This window comes from Geotrypetes seraphini, chromosome 1 (assembly GCF_902459505.1).
Source record: "Geotrypetes seraphini chromosome 1, aGeoSer1.1, whole genome shotgun sequence".
NCBI classification, from domain to species: Eukaryota; Metazoa; Chordata; class Amphibia; order Gymnophiona; family Dermophiidae; genus Geotrypetes; species Geotrypetes seraphini.
In genome coordinates, this window is record NC_047084.1 from 262,636,151 (window position 1) to 262,657,720 (window position 21,570).

The window sequence follows — 21,570 nt, forward strand, 5'->3', positions numbered from 1 at the left end:
CTACTCAGATAACAAGTACCTGGCTGATTCCAAGAAGTAAAACTGATTTTATGCTGCTTATCCTAGGAATAAGAAGTGGATTTTTCTAAGTCCATCTTAATAATAGCTTATGAACTTTTCTTTTTGGAAATTATCAAAATCCTTTTATAAACCCTGCTAAGATAACTGATTTCAAAACATTCTCTGACAATGAATTCCAGAGTCTAATTACAGGTTGAGTGAAGAAATATTTTCTCTGGTTCCTTTTAAATCTATTTCTTAGTAGCTTCATCGCATGCTCCTAGTCCTAGTATTTTTGGAAACGGTAAACATGTGATTCATATCTATCCGTTCCACTTCACTCATTATTTTATATATTTCTATCATATCTCCCAAGCCGTCTCTTCTCTAAGCTGAAGAGCCCTTGCTGCTTTAGCCTTTTCTCATAGGGAAGTCACCCCATTTCTTTCATCATTTTTATTGCCCTTCTCTGTACCTTTTATAATTCCACTATTTTTTTTAGATGTGGTGACCAGAAACGAACACAGTATTCAAGGGCCACTCCATAGAACAATACAATGATCTTATGTACTTACCCTGGTAGGTACATTCTAGACCAGGGGTGCCCACACTTTTTGGGCTTGCGAGCTACTTTTAAAATGAACAAGTCAAAATGATCTACCAACAATAAAATTTTAAAAAACACAAAGCACACAGAGAAAATGTTAATTATCATTTGTATTCAGGGTTTTTTTTTTTCAGAGGTCAAGGCAGAAGACTTTAAAATATGCAATGTCACCTCAGTAACAATTATACAAAAATAGACAAATATGCCCCCTCCCCTTTTACTAAACTGCATTTTTTAGCGCAGGGACCTGAATGCCCCACGCAGCTCCTGACACTCATAGGCTCCCTGCGCTAAAAAACCCTATCATGGTTTAATAAAAGGGGGGGCCATAGTGCAAAATATAGACAACAGATATAAATTATCAAAACGGACACATTTTGATCACTAAATTAAAAATTAAATAATTTTTCTACCTTTTTGATGATTTCATGAGTCTCTGGTTGCACTTCCTTCTTCTGTAAATCCAATATATCTTTCTTTCTGCCCCCTCCCCTTTTCTTTCTGTCTCTCTTTCTTCCTCTCTCCCCCTGCTTGCCTGTCTTTTTTCTCTCTCCCCTGCCCCCCCAAGTCATCGTGCCGATTTCTCCACTTCCCCGATTCTTTCTCTCTCCCTGCCCCCCAAGCCACCACGCCGATTTCTCCCTGCTTCCCCGAGCAAGGCCTGGTGCATGCAAGCACCAAACTCACAAGCCTTCACCTCCGACCTCAATTCTGAGGTCGGAGAGGCAGTTCCAGGCCAGCCAGGCAGTGACGTCGGAGGTGAAGGCTTGTGTGTCTGGCGCTTGTACGCGCCAGGCCTGGCTCGGGGAGGCAGAAAGAACAAGATCGCAAAAGTAACGTGATCGACTCGCGTTGCCTTTGCGATCTACTGGTCAATTGCGATCAACCATTTGGGCACCCCTGATCTAGACCATAGGGACGCAACAAAAGCACTCCCCCAAGAAAGCTAGGGAAGGCTTGTTGCTCTGGCCTTTAAGACCCAAAGGCAGAGTCCTGTCTGACAGCAACATCCACTCTCTAGAACTTGGCAAACGTGTGAAGAGAAGACCACTTTGCCGCCCTGCAAATCTGCTCAGGAGAAACAAATCTAGCTTTGGCCCATGAAGAAGATACATTCCTGGCAGAATGTGCCTTAACAGAAATAGGGGACAGTTATCCCATAAGAATGTAAGTGGACGAAATTGCTCTATGGATCCACCTGGAGCTCGTTGCCTCAGAAGCGGGAGAACCTTGCATAATAGAATGAGCCAGCACAAACAGGTGGTCAGAAAAGCGAAACACATTAGTAACATCCAAATAACACAGGAGCACCCTGCGCACGTCCAACTTCTTCAGCAAACGATCCTGACGTTTGGAACACATCAGCTGAACAACAGGCAAACACACTTCCTGATTGACATGGAAAGCCAAAACCACTTTCGGCAAAAAGGAAGGAACTGTCCACAGGGAAACTCCAGTCTCAGAAATTCAGAGAAAAGGGTGTTGACATGACAACGCCTGCCATTCAGAAACCCTACGGGCCGAAGTGATAGTGACCAGAAAAACGGTCTTGAGTGTTAAATCCAAAAGAGCAGCATCCCTAAGAGGCTCAAAGAAGCTCTGGCAAGGCCATTCAGTACCACGTTAAGTTCCCAGGCTGGGCAGCCAGACCCAAAGTGTCCCCTTCAAAAATCGAGCAACATCCGGATGTAATGCCAAAGAGAACTGATGATACTGGGATCTAAAAATGGACAGACCAGCTACCTGGATCTGCAGAGATGCCACCATGAGGCCTTTTTCCAGACCAGTTTGGAGAAAAACAAGGACTCGTGACACTGGAGCTGAATAAGGGTCACACCAGTGCTGGAAGGTCTTCCACTCTTAGCGTAAGCTGACACCGTGGACAACTTCTTAAACCTGAAAAGCGTAGCTATCACAAGCTCTGAACAACCTTTATGTTCTAAGACTGTGCGATCAAGAGCCAAGCCGTTAAGTGCAAAGCGACCCAGATCCTCCATGGCTACCAGGCCTGAGAGAGAAGGTCAGGATAGACGCTCAGGCGCAGATTGCATTCTACCCACAGCCGCATTTGATCCGCATACCATGGTCTTCAAGGCCAATCGGGCACCACAAGAATGATGCAGCCGAGTTGAGTCTCAATCCTCTGAAAGACCCGGACAAACAGTGGCCAAGGCAGAAAAATGTATAGAAGAACCTCCGGAGGCCACGGTTGCTCTAGAGCAATGTTCTTCAACCTTCTGACACCTATGGAACGGCGGAAATAAAATAATTATGTGGACCGGCAGTTGAAGAATACTGGGCCAAGTCGTGGGCCAGACCCCACCCATCTCTGCGCAGTCTCTGACCCCATAATAGTATTAATTGTAACAGAATTTTTTCCATTCATTTTTCATATATATACACACACACACACACAAAATATAATCGTATTAACAACAGATAATGATTAACCACAAAATTAAACTACACAAAGCACACTGTATGCTTCTCAATATTCATTCCTACCAGAACACAGATAACCCCATGCAAATAAGGGACCAAAAACTAAAAGTACTAGTATATACAAACAAACCATAAGATGCAAGACTCTGCATGCAGTACAACTCCAGAGGAAAAGAAACAAATGCATTTCTTCCTGAACAGCAGATGCAAATCAATCACTAAATTCAAAAATAAAATCATTCCCCCTACCGTTGTTGTCTCCCTCCCTCCATGCTGTGCCTTGCCTTCTGGCCTGCTCTCGCCTGGCCATTTTATGCCGGTGTTATCTTCGGGCCGGCTCCCTCTTCCTCAGTGCTGCAGTGCACGTGTGACATCAGACAGAAGGCTTCCGGTTCAGGCACAGGACGCACGTAGAAGCCTCTGCCCATGGCTTTGTGCACTGCAACAATGAGGAAGAGGGAGCAGGCCCGAAGACAATGCCGATCACACCGTGGACCGGTGGCTGAAGAACACTGTCTCGGGCCCAATGCACGTGCCAGCCCTGTGAACCGGCAGAAAATTTCTGCGGACCTACATCGGTCCACGGACTGGTGGTTGAAGAACACTGCTCTAGAGCATTGAGTATCTTGCTTCTGGGCTCAGATCTGCGAATGAAAAAGCGTGGTGCCTTCTTGTTTTGCACCGTGGTCCTGAGGTCAAAGCGGGGCTGCCACCAGCGCCTTGCGATCACCCGAAACGCCTGCTGCGCTAGGGTCCACTCGCCCGGATCCTGAATCTGACGGCTGAGGAAGTCTGCTTGAATACTGTCCACTCTGGCCACATGCACCGTCATCAGCACCACGAGATGACGTTCTGCCCAAAGGAAAAGAAGTTGAGCCTCCTGAGCCAAGGGAGAGTTCTTAGCTCCTCCCTGATGATTAACATAAGCCACTGCCATCGTTGATCGACCACTTCCTTGGTGACGGAGAACCTAGAGTTACATCTTCAGCAAGGGAAGATCGTGCCTAACGAACTTATTGCACTTCTTCGAAGGAATTAACAAACGGATGGACAAAGGGGATCCCATAGACATCGTATACTTAGATTTCCAAAAAGCCTTTGACAAGGTACCCCATGAATGCCTACTACGGAAACTGAAGAACCATGGGGTGGAAGGAGACATGCATAGATGGATCAAAAATTGGTTGGCGGGAAGGATGCAAAGGGTAGGAGTGAAGGGCCATTACTCTGACTGGAGGAGGGTCACGAGTGGTGTTCCGCAGGAGTCGGTACTCAGACCATTGCTGTTGAATATATTTATAAATGATCTAGAAACAGGAACAAAGTGTGAGGTAATAAAATTCGCAGATGACACCAAACTATTTAGTGGAGTTAAGACTAAAGAGGACTGTGAAGATTTACAAAGGGACCTGAACAAACTGGGAGAGTGGCCGACGAGATGGCAGATGAGGTTTAATGTGGAGAAATGTAAAGTCTTGCACGTAGGAAGCAGAAACCCGAAGTACAGCTATACGATGGGAGGGATGGTAATGGGTGAAAGTACCCTAGAAAAGGACTTGGGGTAATAGTGGACATGACAATGAAGCCGTTGGCGCAGTGCGCAGCAGCCTCTAAGAAAGCGAATAGAATGCTAGGTATTATCAAGAAAGATTACAACCAGAACAAAATAAGTTATCCTGCCATTGTATCGAGCGATACTCGAGAGGGTCCAGAAAAGAGCGACACGATTGATAAAAGGTATGGAAAACCTTTCATATGCTGAAAGATTAGAGAAGCTGGGGCTCTTTTCCCTGGAAAAGAGGAGACTTAGAGGGGACATGATAGAGATTTACAAGATCATGAAGGGCATAGAGAAAGTGGAGAGGGACAGATTCTTCAAACTTTCAAAAGCTACAAGAACGAGAAGGCATTCGGAAAAGTTAAGAGGGGACAGATTCAGAACCAATGCTAGGAAGTTCTTCTTTACCCAGAGGGTGGTGGACACCTGGAATGCGCTTCCTGAGGGTGTGATAGGACAAGAAGGGTTCAAGAAGGGATTAGACAATTTCTTGATGGAAAAGGGGATAGAAGGGTATAGATAGAGGATTACTGTACAGGTCCTGGACCTGATGGGCCACCGCATGAGCGGACTGCTGGGCATGATGGACCTCTGGTCTGACCCAGAAGAGGCACAGCTTATGTTCTTATGCAATTTTTTTTTAGTCACTGTAAATGGGTGATGAAGCAACTCTTCCAATTCTATTCTCCATTCACTTAGCATCACTTGAGGGTTGGCCATGTCCATAACAAAGGGTTTCAGATCATGCAAGTGCTGAAACATTAAGTAGGTAATTCCCCCAGTATGTGGCTTGATCAATATTTGCCCCTTTTCTGGCTTGTCTCTTCAAAATGGAATCAACTTTAGGTGTTCTGGCAGTAGTAACTACTTTCCTCTTCTTGTAAAACAGAGCAGTTGCATGATCTTCTTGCAGACTGTCTCTTCATTGCCAGTTGCAGACACAACACAGCATATGTGATGTCAGTGAAGTTTTCTGGTCCTTTGCCTGGCTGCAATACAGGGTGTTGGTTCCTTGTTTTTACTATCATCTTTCTCACAGCTTTGAATAATTCTGGTTGAAATGCTGTAAATGTTTTTGAGACTGGAAGCTCTAGTAGGAGTATTTTTATTGCTGCTTGAATGTGTGCTGATCTTGGTATCACAGCATCTGTGTCATACAAAAATATTTTCCATCTTGAGTTAGGGTGAAATGCTCAAATACAGCTGAGTTCATGGGAAGATTCTTTGGCATTAAGGATTTATATTAAAAAAATTTGTCAAACAAATTCTAACTATGGGCTCCTTTTACAAAGCTGCGCTAGGGCCTTAGCGCGTGGAATAGAGTGTGCTAAATTGCTCCGTGCGCTAGCCGCTACCGCATCCTTTTGAGCAGGCGGTAGATTTTCAGCTAGCACGTGCTAATCCGGTGCATGTGATAAAACCGCTAGTGCGGCTTTGTAAAAGAATCCCACTGTCTCCTTCCCTTCCTTTCAGTTACAAGCTGAAGAAGCTAGACTGAAATAGGTGATGGTCTTAAATACCAACCATCAACCGATCAGAGAGCATGTTACATCAAGTTGGTGAAGTTCTATTGATTAATGGCCCTGGAAAAAGTAAATAGATATTAGGCTTTAACAGGACAAAAACGTTTGTAAGTATAAAATGATAAATTTAACCATATACAGTGGTACCTTGGTTTGCGAGCATAATTTGTTCCAGAAGCATGCTCGTAATCTAAAGCACTCGTATGTCAAAGCACATGTCCTCATAGAAAATAATTGAAACGCGGACGATTCGTTCCACATCTCAAAAACTGGTACAGATAGTAAGTAGACGCAGAAGAGGGAGGGCTTAGTGACTTTGCCCAGAGTCACAAGGAGCTGCAGAGGAAATTAAGCCCAATTTCTTAGCCAAAAGGAGCCGGAACAAACGAGACCGACTACTGTACCTCCCTCATCGTCCAACTCACTTCCTTCACTTCTAGCTTCTCTAGCATCAGGAGCTCCACTATGTGTGGCATGGTGGAGTGCCAACACCACTGTCACCTGCAGTCCAGGAATTAGCAGTCCTCCATGAAGCGTCTCTGCCTCTAACAACCACAGGTCCTCTAGCGGGGTCCTTTATTGTCAGTGGTAGCCTTTTTAGCAATCCAACACCTGCCTGAGTTCAGGAAAGCACAGGATTGCCCTGTTTATGGTGCAATGGCAGCATCCCTGAGCTCTCTTTTGGTTGCCAGTGCCCCGCAGTTGGGTGGGAAGCAGCTGAATAGGCGCACGCGCAGCTGGCAGGAGGACAGGCATCCATGCGACTGCCCTGGTGTTCTCAGACTCCGGCAATGTTTGAGGTGGTGCCGGTGTCTCCGCATATTGTTACAGCTTGGCAGCAGCTTCCAGTGGCCTCGCATGGACAGTCGGTAGCTCGATAGCCCTCACTGAGGGGGGCTGGCCATGTGGGCACCTGCAGCGTGCTCTGACCCGGCTCTTCATTTTCTGGTGACAGCAGCGGTTCGAGCCGGCCTTGCCTCCACCCCTTCCTCTCTGTACTCTCCACTTCCTCCCCCCTCCCATAATGTGCCGTTCAGGTGCCTCTGGAGCTGTGCAGGGCCCTGTCCGCAGCAGCCTTTGCCTTCTGTGCCCTGCAGTTTCTACCGGTGCCACAGCTGCATACACAGAGAGGAAATATAGACACATGAGTAAGTGCTCATTTACTGAGGCAACACTCGGTTTGTGAGTCAAAGTTTGCTGGAGTATTTTGCTAGTCTTGCAAAACACTCGCAAACCGCGTTACTCGCAAACTGAGGTTTGACTGTATTATAAAATATTTTAAGTTTTTATTTTGAAGATGGAATCAGTACATTTTTACCAACTTCACACAAAATTATTTTAGACTTCACCTCCTTAGCCCTGCTTTCCACAACAATTAAGACGGTTTGAAGAACAAAAGATTTAAATACCACAATGAAACCCCAAAAATTTCATATTTTAACCACAAGAGATAGTGAAATCATAAGTTCATTAAGCAGTGAGGGCTACAAACAAGCCTAGTTTTCAGGAGATCCATAACTGAAATTTATCAGATAGACTTGCATGTATATTGGTTCAAGAACAAAGTTAATTTGCTTGGTTTGGTTACACTGAGAACTAGACCTGTTTATAGATATCAAGCTCAGGAGTTGAGAATATCCGCTTTAAGCATTGATACACATTTTTGTAGGGGATCTGGATTTAGTTCATGCCTTTTTGGTACAATCATGAACAGATCTCTAATCTCTAAGGTTCAGCAACTGCATTCTCGTAACAAGTTTGCTGTCCTTCTACAATTCGACCTCTCCACAGCTTTTGACGTTGTCCACCACGACATTCTAATTTTCCAACTCTCCGAGATAGGCATTAGCTCCATAGTTCTTGATTGGTTCTCCAAATTCTTGCGCTCCCGCTCTTACATGGTTAACATGAGCGGCACCTCATCCTCCCCCTGGACCCCGACTTGTGGTGTCCCACAAGGCTCACCCCTCTCCCCAATCCTCTTTAACATTTACATGTCCTCCCTGAAACTACTCAAACTATCCCCCCTTGAAACTCTTTACACTTACGCTGATGACATCCTCGTCCTCCTTGAGACCGACTCGAACCTCACTAACCTCTCCACGAACATATCCTCATGCATAAAGAACCTCCAATCCTGGGCATTCACAATGCATATGAAACTAAACGAGTCCAAAACAAAACTCCTTTGGCTCGGCCTAAAATTAGACCATCTACCTTCCTCCATCCCATTGTCCTCCGGCCCCCCCATTACAGCTCGAGTTCTCAAGCAAAGTTCTGGGTGTCACCTTAGACTCTTCTCTATCCTTCAACGAACATCTCCAATCCCTGGTGAAGAAATGCTTCTTCAGCCTTCACATGCTAAGGAAAGTCAGACCCTATTTTCACCAAAAACACTTCGCAGTCCTAGTACAATCCATCATCCTCTCCAGATTGGATTATTGCAATTCTATCTACCTCAGCCTAACCAAGAAAAGCCTCCACAGACTTCAGCAGATTCAGAACGCCGCAGCTAAGCTTGTTTTCGCAAAAAGCAAATTTGATCACGTCTCACCACTCCTGTCTAGGCTCCATTGGCTCCCAGTAATCCCCAGGATCCACTTCAAATGTGCGTGTCTGGCCTACAAGATCCTACATGGCATCCTTCCTGCCGTTATCCCTCTATCCTGGAACTCCCCAACCCCTACTTCCTCCAGATCCTCCCAAATTTTTAAACTATCCTTCCCTTCCATAAAAGGTATTTCCCATGCAGGCAAACTTGGGTCATCTCTCCCCTTTAGAATCACTGAGATCTGGAATAACCTCACCTCCCCACTCCGAACCTCAAGCTCCCTCCAACTCTTCCGCAAACACCTAAAAACCTGGCTATTCTCAAAACTGTAACACTTCCCCCCTCTTAGGCCTCTCACCTTCCCCCTTTACACCTAACTCTTTAATCTCTCCACTGTAGTTCCTCTCTCATCCTTCTTCCTGTAAACCGTGCCGAGCTCCGCATTCGTGGAGATGGTGCGGTATATAAACCCAAGGTTTAGTTTAGTTTAGATAAAGTCAACGAAGTTTATATAAAGCAAGGTTGCTGCCCCGAAACACAACTGCATCAGAGTAGATTAGAGCACTTATATTAAGAGTGAAACACATACAATGGAAATTATGGTAATTTATTATTATTATTTATTTAGATTTATTAACCGCCTTTTCATTAAGAGATTCACCCAAAACGGTTTACAATTCATTAAATAGTAATCAGGTACTTTATTTATTAAATTTATATAAGTATATTAACAGCACTCATTTCAAGAAACCAATAGTCCACATCTTGGGAGGAAAAAGAGAAAAGGAAAACAATCCTCATTTTTAAAAAAGTTAAGACAAAAATATATCTAATGTGGCCTATCTCATAACTAAGTTCAATCACCACCTAATAAAATGACTACTTAGCTTCCCTACATGAGTCTTTCCAGCTGACTTGGTTTGAAGAAAATATATTGTGTAGTAATCAGGTACTCTTAAGTATGTTCCTTTCTGTCCCAGGCACCTATTAAAGATACCATATTTTTCAGTCCATAAGACATAGTTTTTCCATCCCCAAAAAGGGGGTGGAAAAGTGGGTGCGTCTTATGAAGCGAAGATGACCCCCCTCTCCTGGTACTCTTTAATAACACCGCCCGCTCGCCTGCCGGCCGGCCCTTCCTTTAAAACACCCCCTGCCTGCCGGCCCTTCCTTTAAAACATCCCCTGCCCCGCTGTACCTTTTTAAACACCCCTGAAGCCTGGTGTCCAGCAGTGTATGGGCTGGCAGGAGCACGCTGTCTGTGCTGCTACCTGGGACCGTCCCTCTTTCGGAATGGCTGCGTCAGTTCTCGTGAGATTCATGAGAACTGACTGCAGCCTTTCAGAAAGTGGGGAGGGCCCAGGCAGCAGCACAGACAGCATGCTCCTGCCGGCCCGTATACTGTGTCTAACGGGGAAATTAAAGGGCTTTTATTGTGATACCCAACCTTTCTGGAAGAGCGCAGCTGTTGGAAACAGAGCCCGGATGAGCATGCGGCATGGAGCGCACTGTATGATTAGTTGGCTGCGTGTGCCTGTTCGTGGTTGCTCCACTGTGCTGGAGGGGATGGGCTCAGCACAAAGATGAAAGGTGGGGGCACAAAAACTGGGCTAGGTCAGATCAGTGATGGGGCGAAGATGGTATAGTAATGTGTTTGTTGTGTAGAGGACGTAACAAGGAATAGGTAGCACAAGGAGAGGATGGTGATGGAGGGATTCAGGAAGGCATTGGGGTAATGGAGTTGAAAGTACAGGTTGACGATGGAATGAAAGAGAGGATTAGTGGAACTGCAAGGAAGATAGGACTGTGCAAGGAGCAGATGGGGAGAGGGTACAGGGTAGGGTGGTGGGACAGGGTACAGAGCCTAGCAGGGAGTGTGGAGGTTGGGTGCAGAACCTGGCAGGGAGTGAGGGAGGCTGGGGGCACAATTTGGTTCAGAATGTGTTTTTTTAAGTTTTCCTACTCTAAATCTAAGGTGCGTCTTATGGAACGAAAAATACGGTACATTCTAAGTAGGAGTGGTACATCAGAAATTATTTTGGAATGAATATGAGCACTGAAACAGTTTTTCAACCAAGTAATCTGAAAATGACCAATCATTTTATCTTAAGAGCTGAAAATGTTGCATTTAATGACAGATTTTCTACATATTGTTACACTCTCTTCTCTGATGATCCATAAAAATTAAAGATTCATTATAGAGTTACTTCTTTGTTCTTTTAGATCAGGGGTAGGGAACGCCGGTCCTCGAGAGCCGTATTCCAGTCGGGTTTTCAGGATTTCCCCAATGAATATGCATTGAAAGCAGTGCATGCAAATAGATCTCATGCCTATTCATTGGGGAAATCCTGAAAACCTGACTGGAATACGGCTCTTGAGGACCGGAGTACCCTACCCCTGTTTTAAATAAATAGTAAGTGTATATGAGATAGGGCTTTTATAAAAATATGCTAAACATAGGCATTTCTTTAGACATTTCACATGGATAATCTGTTATGAAAATATCCCAATTATGTAAATATTTGACTTATTTTATCATCCCTTGTATTTTAATTAAAATTTTCATATACTATCCCTTGTGTTCTGTGACTGACTCTGCAATTCTTACCACGCAATACAACCACAAAGCACTCAATTCTTCCCAAAGTGAACTGCTACAACATTTTGTATTATTTTTACTATTTCTTCCTGAGCACAGACCACATCTTCCACACTTGTAAGTCTTATATGATATCAAATGTTTCTGACCAATAGATATCCAATTCAGAGAGGTCCTTTTCAACTGTCTGATGCCATGCTTGGCCTTCCTTAGTCTCTTTTCCCTTCTGGTTTCCAGAAGGAAAAAAGATTTTGGGCTCCTTTTACGAAGGTGCACTAGCGTTTTTAGCGCACGCTAGCCGAAAAACTACCGCCTGCTCAAGAGGAGGTGGTAGAGCTAGCGTGTGCTATTCCACACGTTAAGGCCCTAATACGCCTTCGTAAAAGGAGTCCTTTATATAGAAAATTTTTTTCAAAAAGAGCTTCTCAGTATTATTTGCCTATGTACAAATCTAAGAATAAACATTTGCTCCATAAATATTTATGCAAAATTCAAGAGATGTGCCACTAGGAGCCAATACAGTTACTAATTAAAACTACATAAGTTATTAAGACATTCAATATTCATATACAAAATAAACACAGATTGTTAATGTTACCCAGAAGTGTCCTGTTCCTGCTCTGCTTGCACCATGTTCCGTAAACTGGCATCAGCTAGAGCTTGTGTAAAGTGCGTGTAGGGTGCCATGAAACAGTAATGGTAAAGACCAGGCCTCAGATTGGAAGAGCCTAAACGCTGGGCTTTGCCTTGAGATTTACTGGGATTTGAAGATGATCCATCAAATTGCGATGACAAGTTTGTCCCAAAGAGCGTCTTCAGCAACTAAAGAGAAAATTTTTATAAAACTCAGTATAAGGATTAAATATATTAATATAAGAAAATCAGACAGGTATGTAAAGCAACAGAGTTCACTGCATTAATTTGATTCGAATCAACCTATGCACATTTGGCTCCCAACTCAAGAGCATGATCCATTCAAATATACATTGCTGTGGCTCAAGTCTTAGCTAAAATATGATTGCCTTAATATATTTCAGCATGCTTTAAGAAAAGAATAGGATAATATATTCACACAATTTTTATCTAAGAGGTTAAAAATATTACTTTATTATAATACTTATGAATTTTCGGTCAGAGCAGTTAGTGTATTTTCTTCTGTTGTGGATTTATAAAATGTATATATTTTTCTAATAATAAATAATGATACTAACAACAAATAATAGTAAAAGGCAGTAATGTTCTTGCTCTCCTAATGATTTTTACCAATCTGTAATTGTAGAAGCAACATATTTCAGGCCCTCATCATGTTAGACTACTGTGACTTATTCTGTCTCTGCCAACTAGCTTTAAACAAGGGCTACATTTTGTTTCTTTTCAAGTTTATCTGAACAAGTTCTAGATGTGAACTTGGTGATTGAGTTTGCTGCTATGATTGCTTGTTCATGCCTGAAACATCTTTAGACATTGATAATGGGACATTTCCTGCTATCAAGCAAAAGCAAAACACTGCATCGAAATGTGCAACACAACCAACTTTAGAAACCTACTGTATATACTTGAACATAAGACAAGATTTTTGGAGAAGGGAGGTGTTCTTAAAAGACAGAATCACCCTGGTGAAGTAGGAAGCAATTCTGTAGCCAGGACCTGCCCACCAGGAGATGCAATATCCTCTCGCACAGAGGATGTATCTCCAGGGGCTTTTGCCCAAAAGGGAAGGGTTAGGACAGCCATTATAGATAGCTGGGTGGTTGATGGACCTGATGATCGTTTAGTCACCTGCCTGCCTGGTGCGAAGGTGGCAGATCTCACGTACCACCTAGATAAGATTTTAGACAGTGCTGGAAAGGAACCTACTATTTCCCATCCCATTCTGTATCACACTATTTACAATTCATCTTTGACTTTTGAACTTATTAACACAAGATCTCTTAAAAGCAAGTACCACCTGATAAAAGAAACTATTCTTTCCCATAACTTACACATCCTCTTTATCACGGAAACCTGGCTTACTGATGGTGACAAAGCCTATTTTTCATTTTGTTGTCCCCCGGGCTACTCCTATCAATTTAATCATCATAATAAATGCACAGGTGGCGGTCTTGCCATCATCTCCCAGGATAATTTAATTAGTGTTACTGAGTTTTCATCTGGTCAAGTTGCTATAGAATTCCTTCAACTAAAACTCAACATTAAGCCCATAACCGATATTTTATTAATTTATATCCCCCCACCAATTGGTCAAAATACATTAACCTTACTTCAAAATCTAATATTTGATTTCTATTCCTCTTCAAATAACCCTTGGATCCTAGGTGATTTTAATATTCATTTTGATGACTTAACTAATTCTATTACTACAGACATGCTAACTTCTATTAACACCCTTAACTTGCAACTTCATATTCAAAGCTCAACTCATATTGCAGGACACACACTAGATATGATTTTAACCCCTAAGTCCAACATTTCTACTCTTTCAGATTTGCATATTACACCAGTACCCTGGTCTGACCATCACCTTATTACAATCAAATGCTCTTCTAAGTATACTTTAAAGCACTCTCAACAACCAAAAAAAGATATCTCGTATCGTAATTTCTCCAATCTAGAATTATCAAATATAACTTCATCATTTAACATACAAACATCAAACAAAAATACTAACACAATGGAAACTCATCTTACTAACTGGAATTTAGCTATTCAATCTTTATTAGACAAAGAAGCACCCCTAGTTTCTAAAACAGTCTCCTCACGTAAATTATTAAACCCTTGGTTCTCAGAAGAGCTTGTCTTTCTAAAAAAAACAGCTAAGATCACTCGAGAGGAAGTGGCGTTAGAATAAATCACCTATTAATTTACAATTTTACAAAGAACATGCCCACTATTACAGGACCAAAATTAATCTTGCAAAAAAAAATTACTACTCTAATAAAATTTCAAAGACAAAAAATTCCTCAATATTGTTTTCTATCATTAAATCAATTGCCCCCAACTCTCAGAGATTAGGCACTAATTTAACAAATAGTTTCACTACCCAGGAGCTTACTGATAATTTTTGTAAAAAATTAAAAGATATTCGGAATACATTTGTTCCGGTTAAATCCAATGCGCTGATACACATTTCTAATGATTGTCAACTACCGCTTGCTAAATGTTTCTCTTCAACCTCCCCACATTAGAAGATATAAAACATCTTTTTCTAAGAGTTAATTTAAAAGGTACTCGAGATGAGATCATTCCTCCAGTAATTAAAAAAATTTTTTTCTTATGCTTTGGCCCTCACATTCATAATCTTATCCGAAACAGTCTAGAACTGGGACTATTACCATCAGCGTGGAAAAAGGCCTCCATTATTCCAATAATAAAAGATCACAAAACCAGTCTTGAGAACGCCACAAATTACCGGCCCATAGCCAACATTCCTTTTTTGGCAAAACTAACTGAAAGGCTGGTTTTTGAACAATTATCAGACTTTGTAGAAACAACTAATGTCCTACACCCAAATCAAACAGGTTTTAGGAAAAATCACTCTACGGAGTATTCATTAATTGGACTAACCACTAACATACTTTATCACTTAGATCACCATAATTCTGTTATTCTTTTCTCTCTTGACTTATCAGCAGCATTTGATACCATTGATCACGTATTACTTCTTGACAGATTGAAATCAATATGAATTGGTGGTCAAGTTCTCGATTGGTTTAACTCTTTCCTCTCTGATCGTTCATCTAATCTAATCTAATCTAAGCCTTAAGTTTATATACCGCATCATCTCCATGAGTATGGAGCTCGACACGGTTTACAAGAACTTAAAATAGTAGGTAGAGAGAAAGAAAAAAGGATTACATGAACTTATATGAAGAAGAGGGGGGGAAGGATAGAGTTACAATTTGCTGAAAAGCCAGGTTTTCAGTTGTACTAGAAATATGATTTTTAGCTTGGTCAAGCAACTATCCTTTCCACAACCTGAATCAAAAGTTGACGTTTTTTCACGAACGAAAAAAATGGCCCCAATAACGAAGCTCCTAACTTTGGGAGAAGTTGAGATCCTGCTCTAAGACTTTGCACATATTGATTTCATGTCCTATTGACTTCCAGTAAAAATTTCATCAACTTCTGAGATAGTCAAGTGGAGAGGCCTAGACCCCTTGACATGGAATGACCCTATTCACATCAATCCAGAACCTTCTCTCTGACCTGTTCCTGTCATTGTAGAAACAGGAAATTGCATCAGAGGGACGTCTCTGGGCCGGCACGAGCAGCAATTATGAGTTAGAAGCATAGAAACATGAGGTTCATCTGCTGTTATCTTTAAAGACACAGTTTCAAAACCTTATACTTCTAATTATGGTATCCCCCAAGGATCAATATTATCACCACTTTTATTCAATATTTTTCTTTCTCCATTACTATGCCTATGTCAATCTATAGGCTTCACTACCTTCACTTATGCTGATGATGTTCAATTGGTCCATCCACTAAACCCAGAAAACAAAAATGAAATAATTGAAATAAATAAAAAGTTAGTAGATATTAAACAATGGCTTAGTTCTAATATGTTAGCTTTAAACATACAAAAATCCAAAACATTATTTTTCCCCTGGAAAAAAGACATAAATCTAAGTGCTCCATTTATTTTAGATAATGTTCATCTAAAATCAGTAAAATCTCTAAAAATATTAGGTATTACTATAGATGATAGGTTATCTTTCCACTAACACATAACTAACACTGTCATATCTTGTTTCTATAGGCTGAATATGATCCGCTCAATTGCCAAATTTTTAGAACCAAAATCACTCAACATATTGATTCATTCGTTAATTATTTCAAAACTAGATTATTGTAACTTTTTATTAATAAATGTCACCCAAAAATAGAAGAGGCGTCTTCAGATAGTTCAAAATACTGCCATCAAATTAATACACAACCGCAAAAAATTTGATCATGTTACACCGCTCCTGATTGAATCACATTGGCTTCCTGTTGCTCATCGCATTACTTTAAAAATTTTACTTTTAGTTTTTAAAACACTGTCCACAAACGAACCCCAATTCATCAATAAATTACTTATCCCCCATAGTACATCATGTTCTTTAAGATCCACTAATCAAAAACTCTTAACAGTTCCATCACTAAAAGTTATCGGAACTCGTCGTCCTGATATTTTTTCTGTAATGGCCCCACAATTATGGAACACTTTGCCTCAGTATCTAAGAGAGGAAAATGATCTGAAACATTTTAAAGGCATTCTGAAAAGCTTCCTTTTTAAAGACGCCTTTAATTTATAATCATATTTAACGATTACCATTTTTTTTTCCTCCTCTTTTTTATCTTATTTACCTTACCTGTTGTTTTTACCATTTATGTTTTCTTTTATGCATACAATTGTAGTTCTGCCCTTTCTTCCCTTATGTATCTGTTAGTTTGTATGATAGTATGTCAAACTTATGTAATCTTTTATAAATAATCTAATGTGCACACCTTTTTTTCTTTTATTTGTAAATCGCTTAGCAAATTAAATTAAGCGATTCAATAAGTTAAAAATAAACTTGAAACTAGAAGCCAAATTTAGGCTCCTTGGTAGGAAGTTAAAATTCAAGAACCTCCTGGGTCGCATTTTCAGAAGTGCTTCCTGTTCCATGCACAGGATCCAAGAGGTGATGAAGTGGATGAGGTGATGATGCAGGGAGGAGGGTTTTAAATTTGTTAGGAACTGTGCGACATTCTGGAGAAGGGGGAGCCTATTCCGCAAAGATGGGCTCCATCTTAACCAGGGTGAAACCAGGCTGCTTGTGTCAACATTTATAAAGGTGACAGCAGCTTTTAAACTAGAAACTGGAGGAAGGATGACAGTCATATAAAAGAGAATAGTTCAGAACAAAGTACCTTAAAAACATATCACTATAAAAGGGAAGACAGAGCATCCCGATAGCGAGATTGCAATACAGGCCACAGAAGACCAGGTTTCCTTAAATACAGAGCAATCTGATTTTAAAGATTGCAAATTATACATGCCAACTGCTGAGAAAATTGTAAATACATATGAAAAATATTGTTTGAAATGTCTGTATGCTAATGCCAGAAACCTAAGAAAGAATATGGGAGAGTTAGAATATATTAAACTAAGGGCTCCTTTTACGAAGGTGCGCTAACATTTTTAGCACGCACTAGCCAAAAAACTACCACCTGCTCAAGAGGAGGCAGTAGCGGCTAGCACACGCGCTATTCCGCGCGTTAAGGCCCTAACGTGCCTTCATTAAAGGAGCCCTAAATGAAAAGGCATCTCTGAGACCTGGTAAAAGGAAAATAACCACTGGGACACTGTCATATCAGGGTACAGACTATATCGCAGTAATAAGATGGATCAAATTGGGGGAGGAGTAGCATTATCTGTTAAGGAGGTCCTTGAATCAAATGAACTGAAAATTCTACAGGAGCAGAAACACGCCTTAGAATCCCTATGGGTAGAAATCCCATGTGTAAAGGGAAAAAGGATAGTGATAGGAGTGTACTACTGTTCACCTGACCAGATTGAATGGACAGATGCTGAAATGTTATCAGAAATTAGGGAGGTTGTAGCTCTAACCATTATGCCATACTCTCCTCCAATAAGGAAGGCAAACAGAGACCTTGAAAAGAAGATTGCACTGGAAGCAAAAACACAAATAAAATCTTTTTTAGTTTCAAGTTTCAAGTTTATTAGAATTTTATATACCGCCTATCAAGGTTATCTAAGCGGTTTTTACAATCAGGTACTCAAGCATTTTTCCCTCTCTGTCCCGGTGGGCTCACAATCTATCTAACGTACCTGGGGATATGGAGGATTAAGTGACTTGCCCAGGGTCACAAGGAGCAGGGTGCTGAGGCTGTAGATCCAACCACTGCGCCACACACTCCTCAGGTACATTAAAAGCAAAAAACTGGGAAAAGAATCAGTTGGACCGCTAAAGATGCTTTTAGTTGAACAACTGTGTTTTAGTAATTAACTTAATCTTGTATCTTACATTTATTTTCCCAATTCCCTTTTGTGTTTACCTTAAATGTTTCTTACATTTTCTATACTGATTGTATTTCTCCCCCCTTCCTATTTGTGTCCAGGGGCTTTACGGTCCTTTTTACCTAGTACGTATTTGTTGTCGGTCATGTAGTTTTTTTTATTATTATTCGATTAATGATAGATTTGTTATCACGGTAATGTAAGTCTTATTTGTTAAATTTTTGTTTAAATGTTAATTTTTATATTTTGTGAAACGCTTTGTAGTTTCGAATAAGCGTTCAATCAAAAACCTGAATAAACATGAAACATAAACATAAACAACTAAGAGGTAAAAGGGGCTCTCAGGGAAGACAAGGCCAAAGCAGAGAGATTAAATTAATTCTTTGCTTTGGTCTTCACCGAGGAAGATGTAGGGGAGATACCAGTGCCAGAAATGGTATTCAGTGCTGATGAACCAGAGAAACTCAAACAAATCTTTGTAACACTGGAAGACAATGGGTCAATTTGATAAACTGAACAGTAGCAAAATGCCTAGACTGGATGATTATACATCCCAGAGTGCTGAAAGAATTTAAAAATGAACTTGCAGAGATATTGATCTCACAGGGTTTCTGGGTCTTGCTGCATCTTGTCAGGTAGAAACCAATGTTTCAGCCACCATGCTGTGGCTTTCTTCAGGGTATACTCTAAAGTCTGCAGTTTGACTTTGTAAATAGTGGGTTCACTAACCTGATTGGGAACAGAGCAGAGATATTGTTGGTAATTTGTAATTTATCTTTAAAATCCAGCATAGTATTAGAAGACTGGAGGGTGGCCAACGTGATGCCAATTTTTAGAAAGCATTTGAGCGGTGATCTGGGAAATTATAGACCAGTGAGTTTGATGTCAGTACAGGGCAAAATGACAGAGATAATCATAAAAAACAAAATGACAGTTCATATATGTATTTCGCCGTATTGACCGTTCATATATGTAAGCATGGATTAATGAGAGAAAGCCAACATGGACTTAGTCAAGGGAAATCTTGCCTCACTAATCTACTATATTTCTTTGAAGGGGTGAGAGAATATGTGGATAAAGCTGAGCCTGTTGTTATTGTGTATTTGGATTTTCAAAAGACATTTGACAAAGCACCTCATGATTTCAATTACCCCAACACTGACTGGTTAAATGTTATATCCGGGAGTGATAGGGAGGTAAAATTCCTAGATGTCATAAATGACTGCTTCTTGGAGCAACTGGTCCAGGAACCGACAAGAGGAGGAGTTATTTTAGATTTGGTCCTTAGTGGAATAGCACAGGAGTTAACTGTGCTGGATCCGCTGGGACACAGTGATCATAACGTGAACAAATTTGAATTGATACCTGGAGTGACATCGCAAAATAAATCTACTGTAGAGGCATTTAATTTTCAAAAGGGCAACTATGATAAAATAAGGAAAATGGTTAAAAAGAAGCTAAAAGGATCAGTTGCAAAGGTTAAGACTATAAACCATGCGTGGATGTTTTTTGAAAATACCATCATGGAAGTCCAGACCAGTTCCACGTTATCAGCAAAGGTGGAAAGAAGAGGAAACTAGAGCCGGCATAGTAAAAAAAGGTGAAGTGAAAGAGGCTATTAGAGCCAAAAAAACATCCTTTAAAGAATGGAAAAAGAATCCGAATGAAGGAAATAAGAAGAGACACAAACACTGGCAAATTAGATGCAAAGCACTGATAAAGAACAATAAGAAAGACTATGAAGAGAAACTTGCCAAAGAGGCAAAACATGACAATTTTTTAGGTAGAAAACATAATTTTTTTAGGTACATCAAAAGCAGAAAACCAGTGAGGGAATCTGTGGGTTCGTTGGATGATCAAAGAACAAAAGGGGTGCTCAGGGAGGATAAGACCATAGCTTCGGACTAAATGAATTCTTTGCCTTGGTCTTTACGGAAGAAGATGTAAGAGACCTACCTGAACCGGAAATGGTTTTCAAGGGTGATGATGTGGAGGAACTGAAAGAAATCTCGGTGAATCTGATTTGTACTAAATCAAATCAACAAGTTAAAAAGTGATAAATCACTTGGACCAGATGGTATACATCCCAGGGTACTAAAAGAACTCAAACATAAAAATCTAAATCAGAAAAATTCAAGATGGTCACCACAGGTACAGCTTTTACACAAAAATAGCCCGAGAAAATACCAGAATATCTCAAAAACGGTGATTTTAGGGTGGAGGTGGGGGTAGGACATGCAAGAAAACCTCCCAAACTTAAGACCCCCCAAAATCTCTGATTCAGGCTGTCAGCCTGAACTCACTGTGACATGTGCTGACTGGAAAAACACTGCTGAGAGCTGATACAGCTTACAGGGAGATCCTCTATCTTAGAAAGCAGACAAGCAGGACTTCAAATCTTTAGATTTCCCCACAGGCTGGACATCCACAGCTGGGTACACTGCTACCCTCAGAAACGCCACGCATACACCTGGCAGAGGAATGCAATCTGGTCCTGATCCGGGCACACCTCCATGAAGCTACGCAGCCTGTGCTCAACCCACTAGCAGCTGAACCTGAAGTGAGCAAGCTCTCAAGGGAACAGTCCCTGAGCCCCGATCTGAAGTGCAGGCAGTCCAGAGGGTGTACTGATAGGTAGCCAACCCCTTGGAAGCAGACTTTTCAAAGGTCTGCGATCTCCCACACTCAGAACTGTCCCCACAGGGAACCTCTGCAGCACGAGGGTGAAGACCACAAAGAAAAAGACTGAATTGGAACAAAAATAAACAAGAGAAGAAAAGACAAGCTCCTATAGCCTGGCTTGAAGGAAAGAAACTGATTCTTGAGGGGACAATGTTGAGGTGAGAAGGGTGGAGCTTAAGTTCTAGCAGGTAGAGGGAAATAACCACTAGTCCCAGAATAAAGTAGGATTGTACAAGATGACCTTTTTAAAGCCGTAAACGGAATAGCTAAGAATAGTCATATACTGTACAGGTCATGTGAAAGTCTCGCTTTCTACAACCATTAAAATGCTACTTTAATTTCATCATTAAGACTGCCAATTCAACATACCTGTTGTACACAAACAGTAGCCATTATTGGTTCACGGTTGAAACAGGATTTCAGATATCCTAATATCTCTTCAACACACTAAACAAAATACAAGCAAAATTATTTACGGTATATATGTTTTGACATATCACCCATATGTTAATGAAAACAACAGAAGGAGTTCACAAATGAAATCACCATTCAAACCTTTTCTACTCTTCTTACAAAAACATGGTAAGTTTGAATTTTGA

At 41.1% G+C, this 21,570-nt stretch overlaps 1 protein-coding gene across 6 annotated transcripts in view; it reads right to left on the reverse strand.

Annotated features, from left to right (window-relative positions):
• The window catches only part of HTT (huntingtin), an 831,912-nt gene that overhangs the window by 357,543 nt on the left and 452,799 nt on the right, over positions 1 to 21,570 (reverse strand). For all 6 annotated transcript variants that reach the window (XM_033950363.1, XM_033950354.1, XM_033950401.1 and 3 more), the window contains 2 exons: positions 21,341 to 21,418; positions 11,879 to 12,102 (listed from right to left, as the gene is read on the reverse strand). In XM_033950363.1, coding sequence (XP_033806254.1) covers positions 11,879 to 12,102; positions 21,341 to 21,418 — 302 coding nt within the window. The remainder of the gene's footprint in view (positions 1 to 11,878; positions 12,103 to 21,340; positions 21,419 to 21,570) is intronic.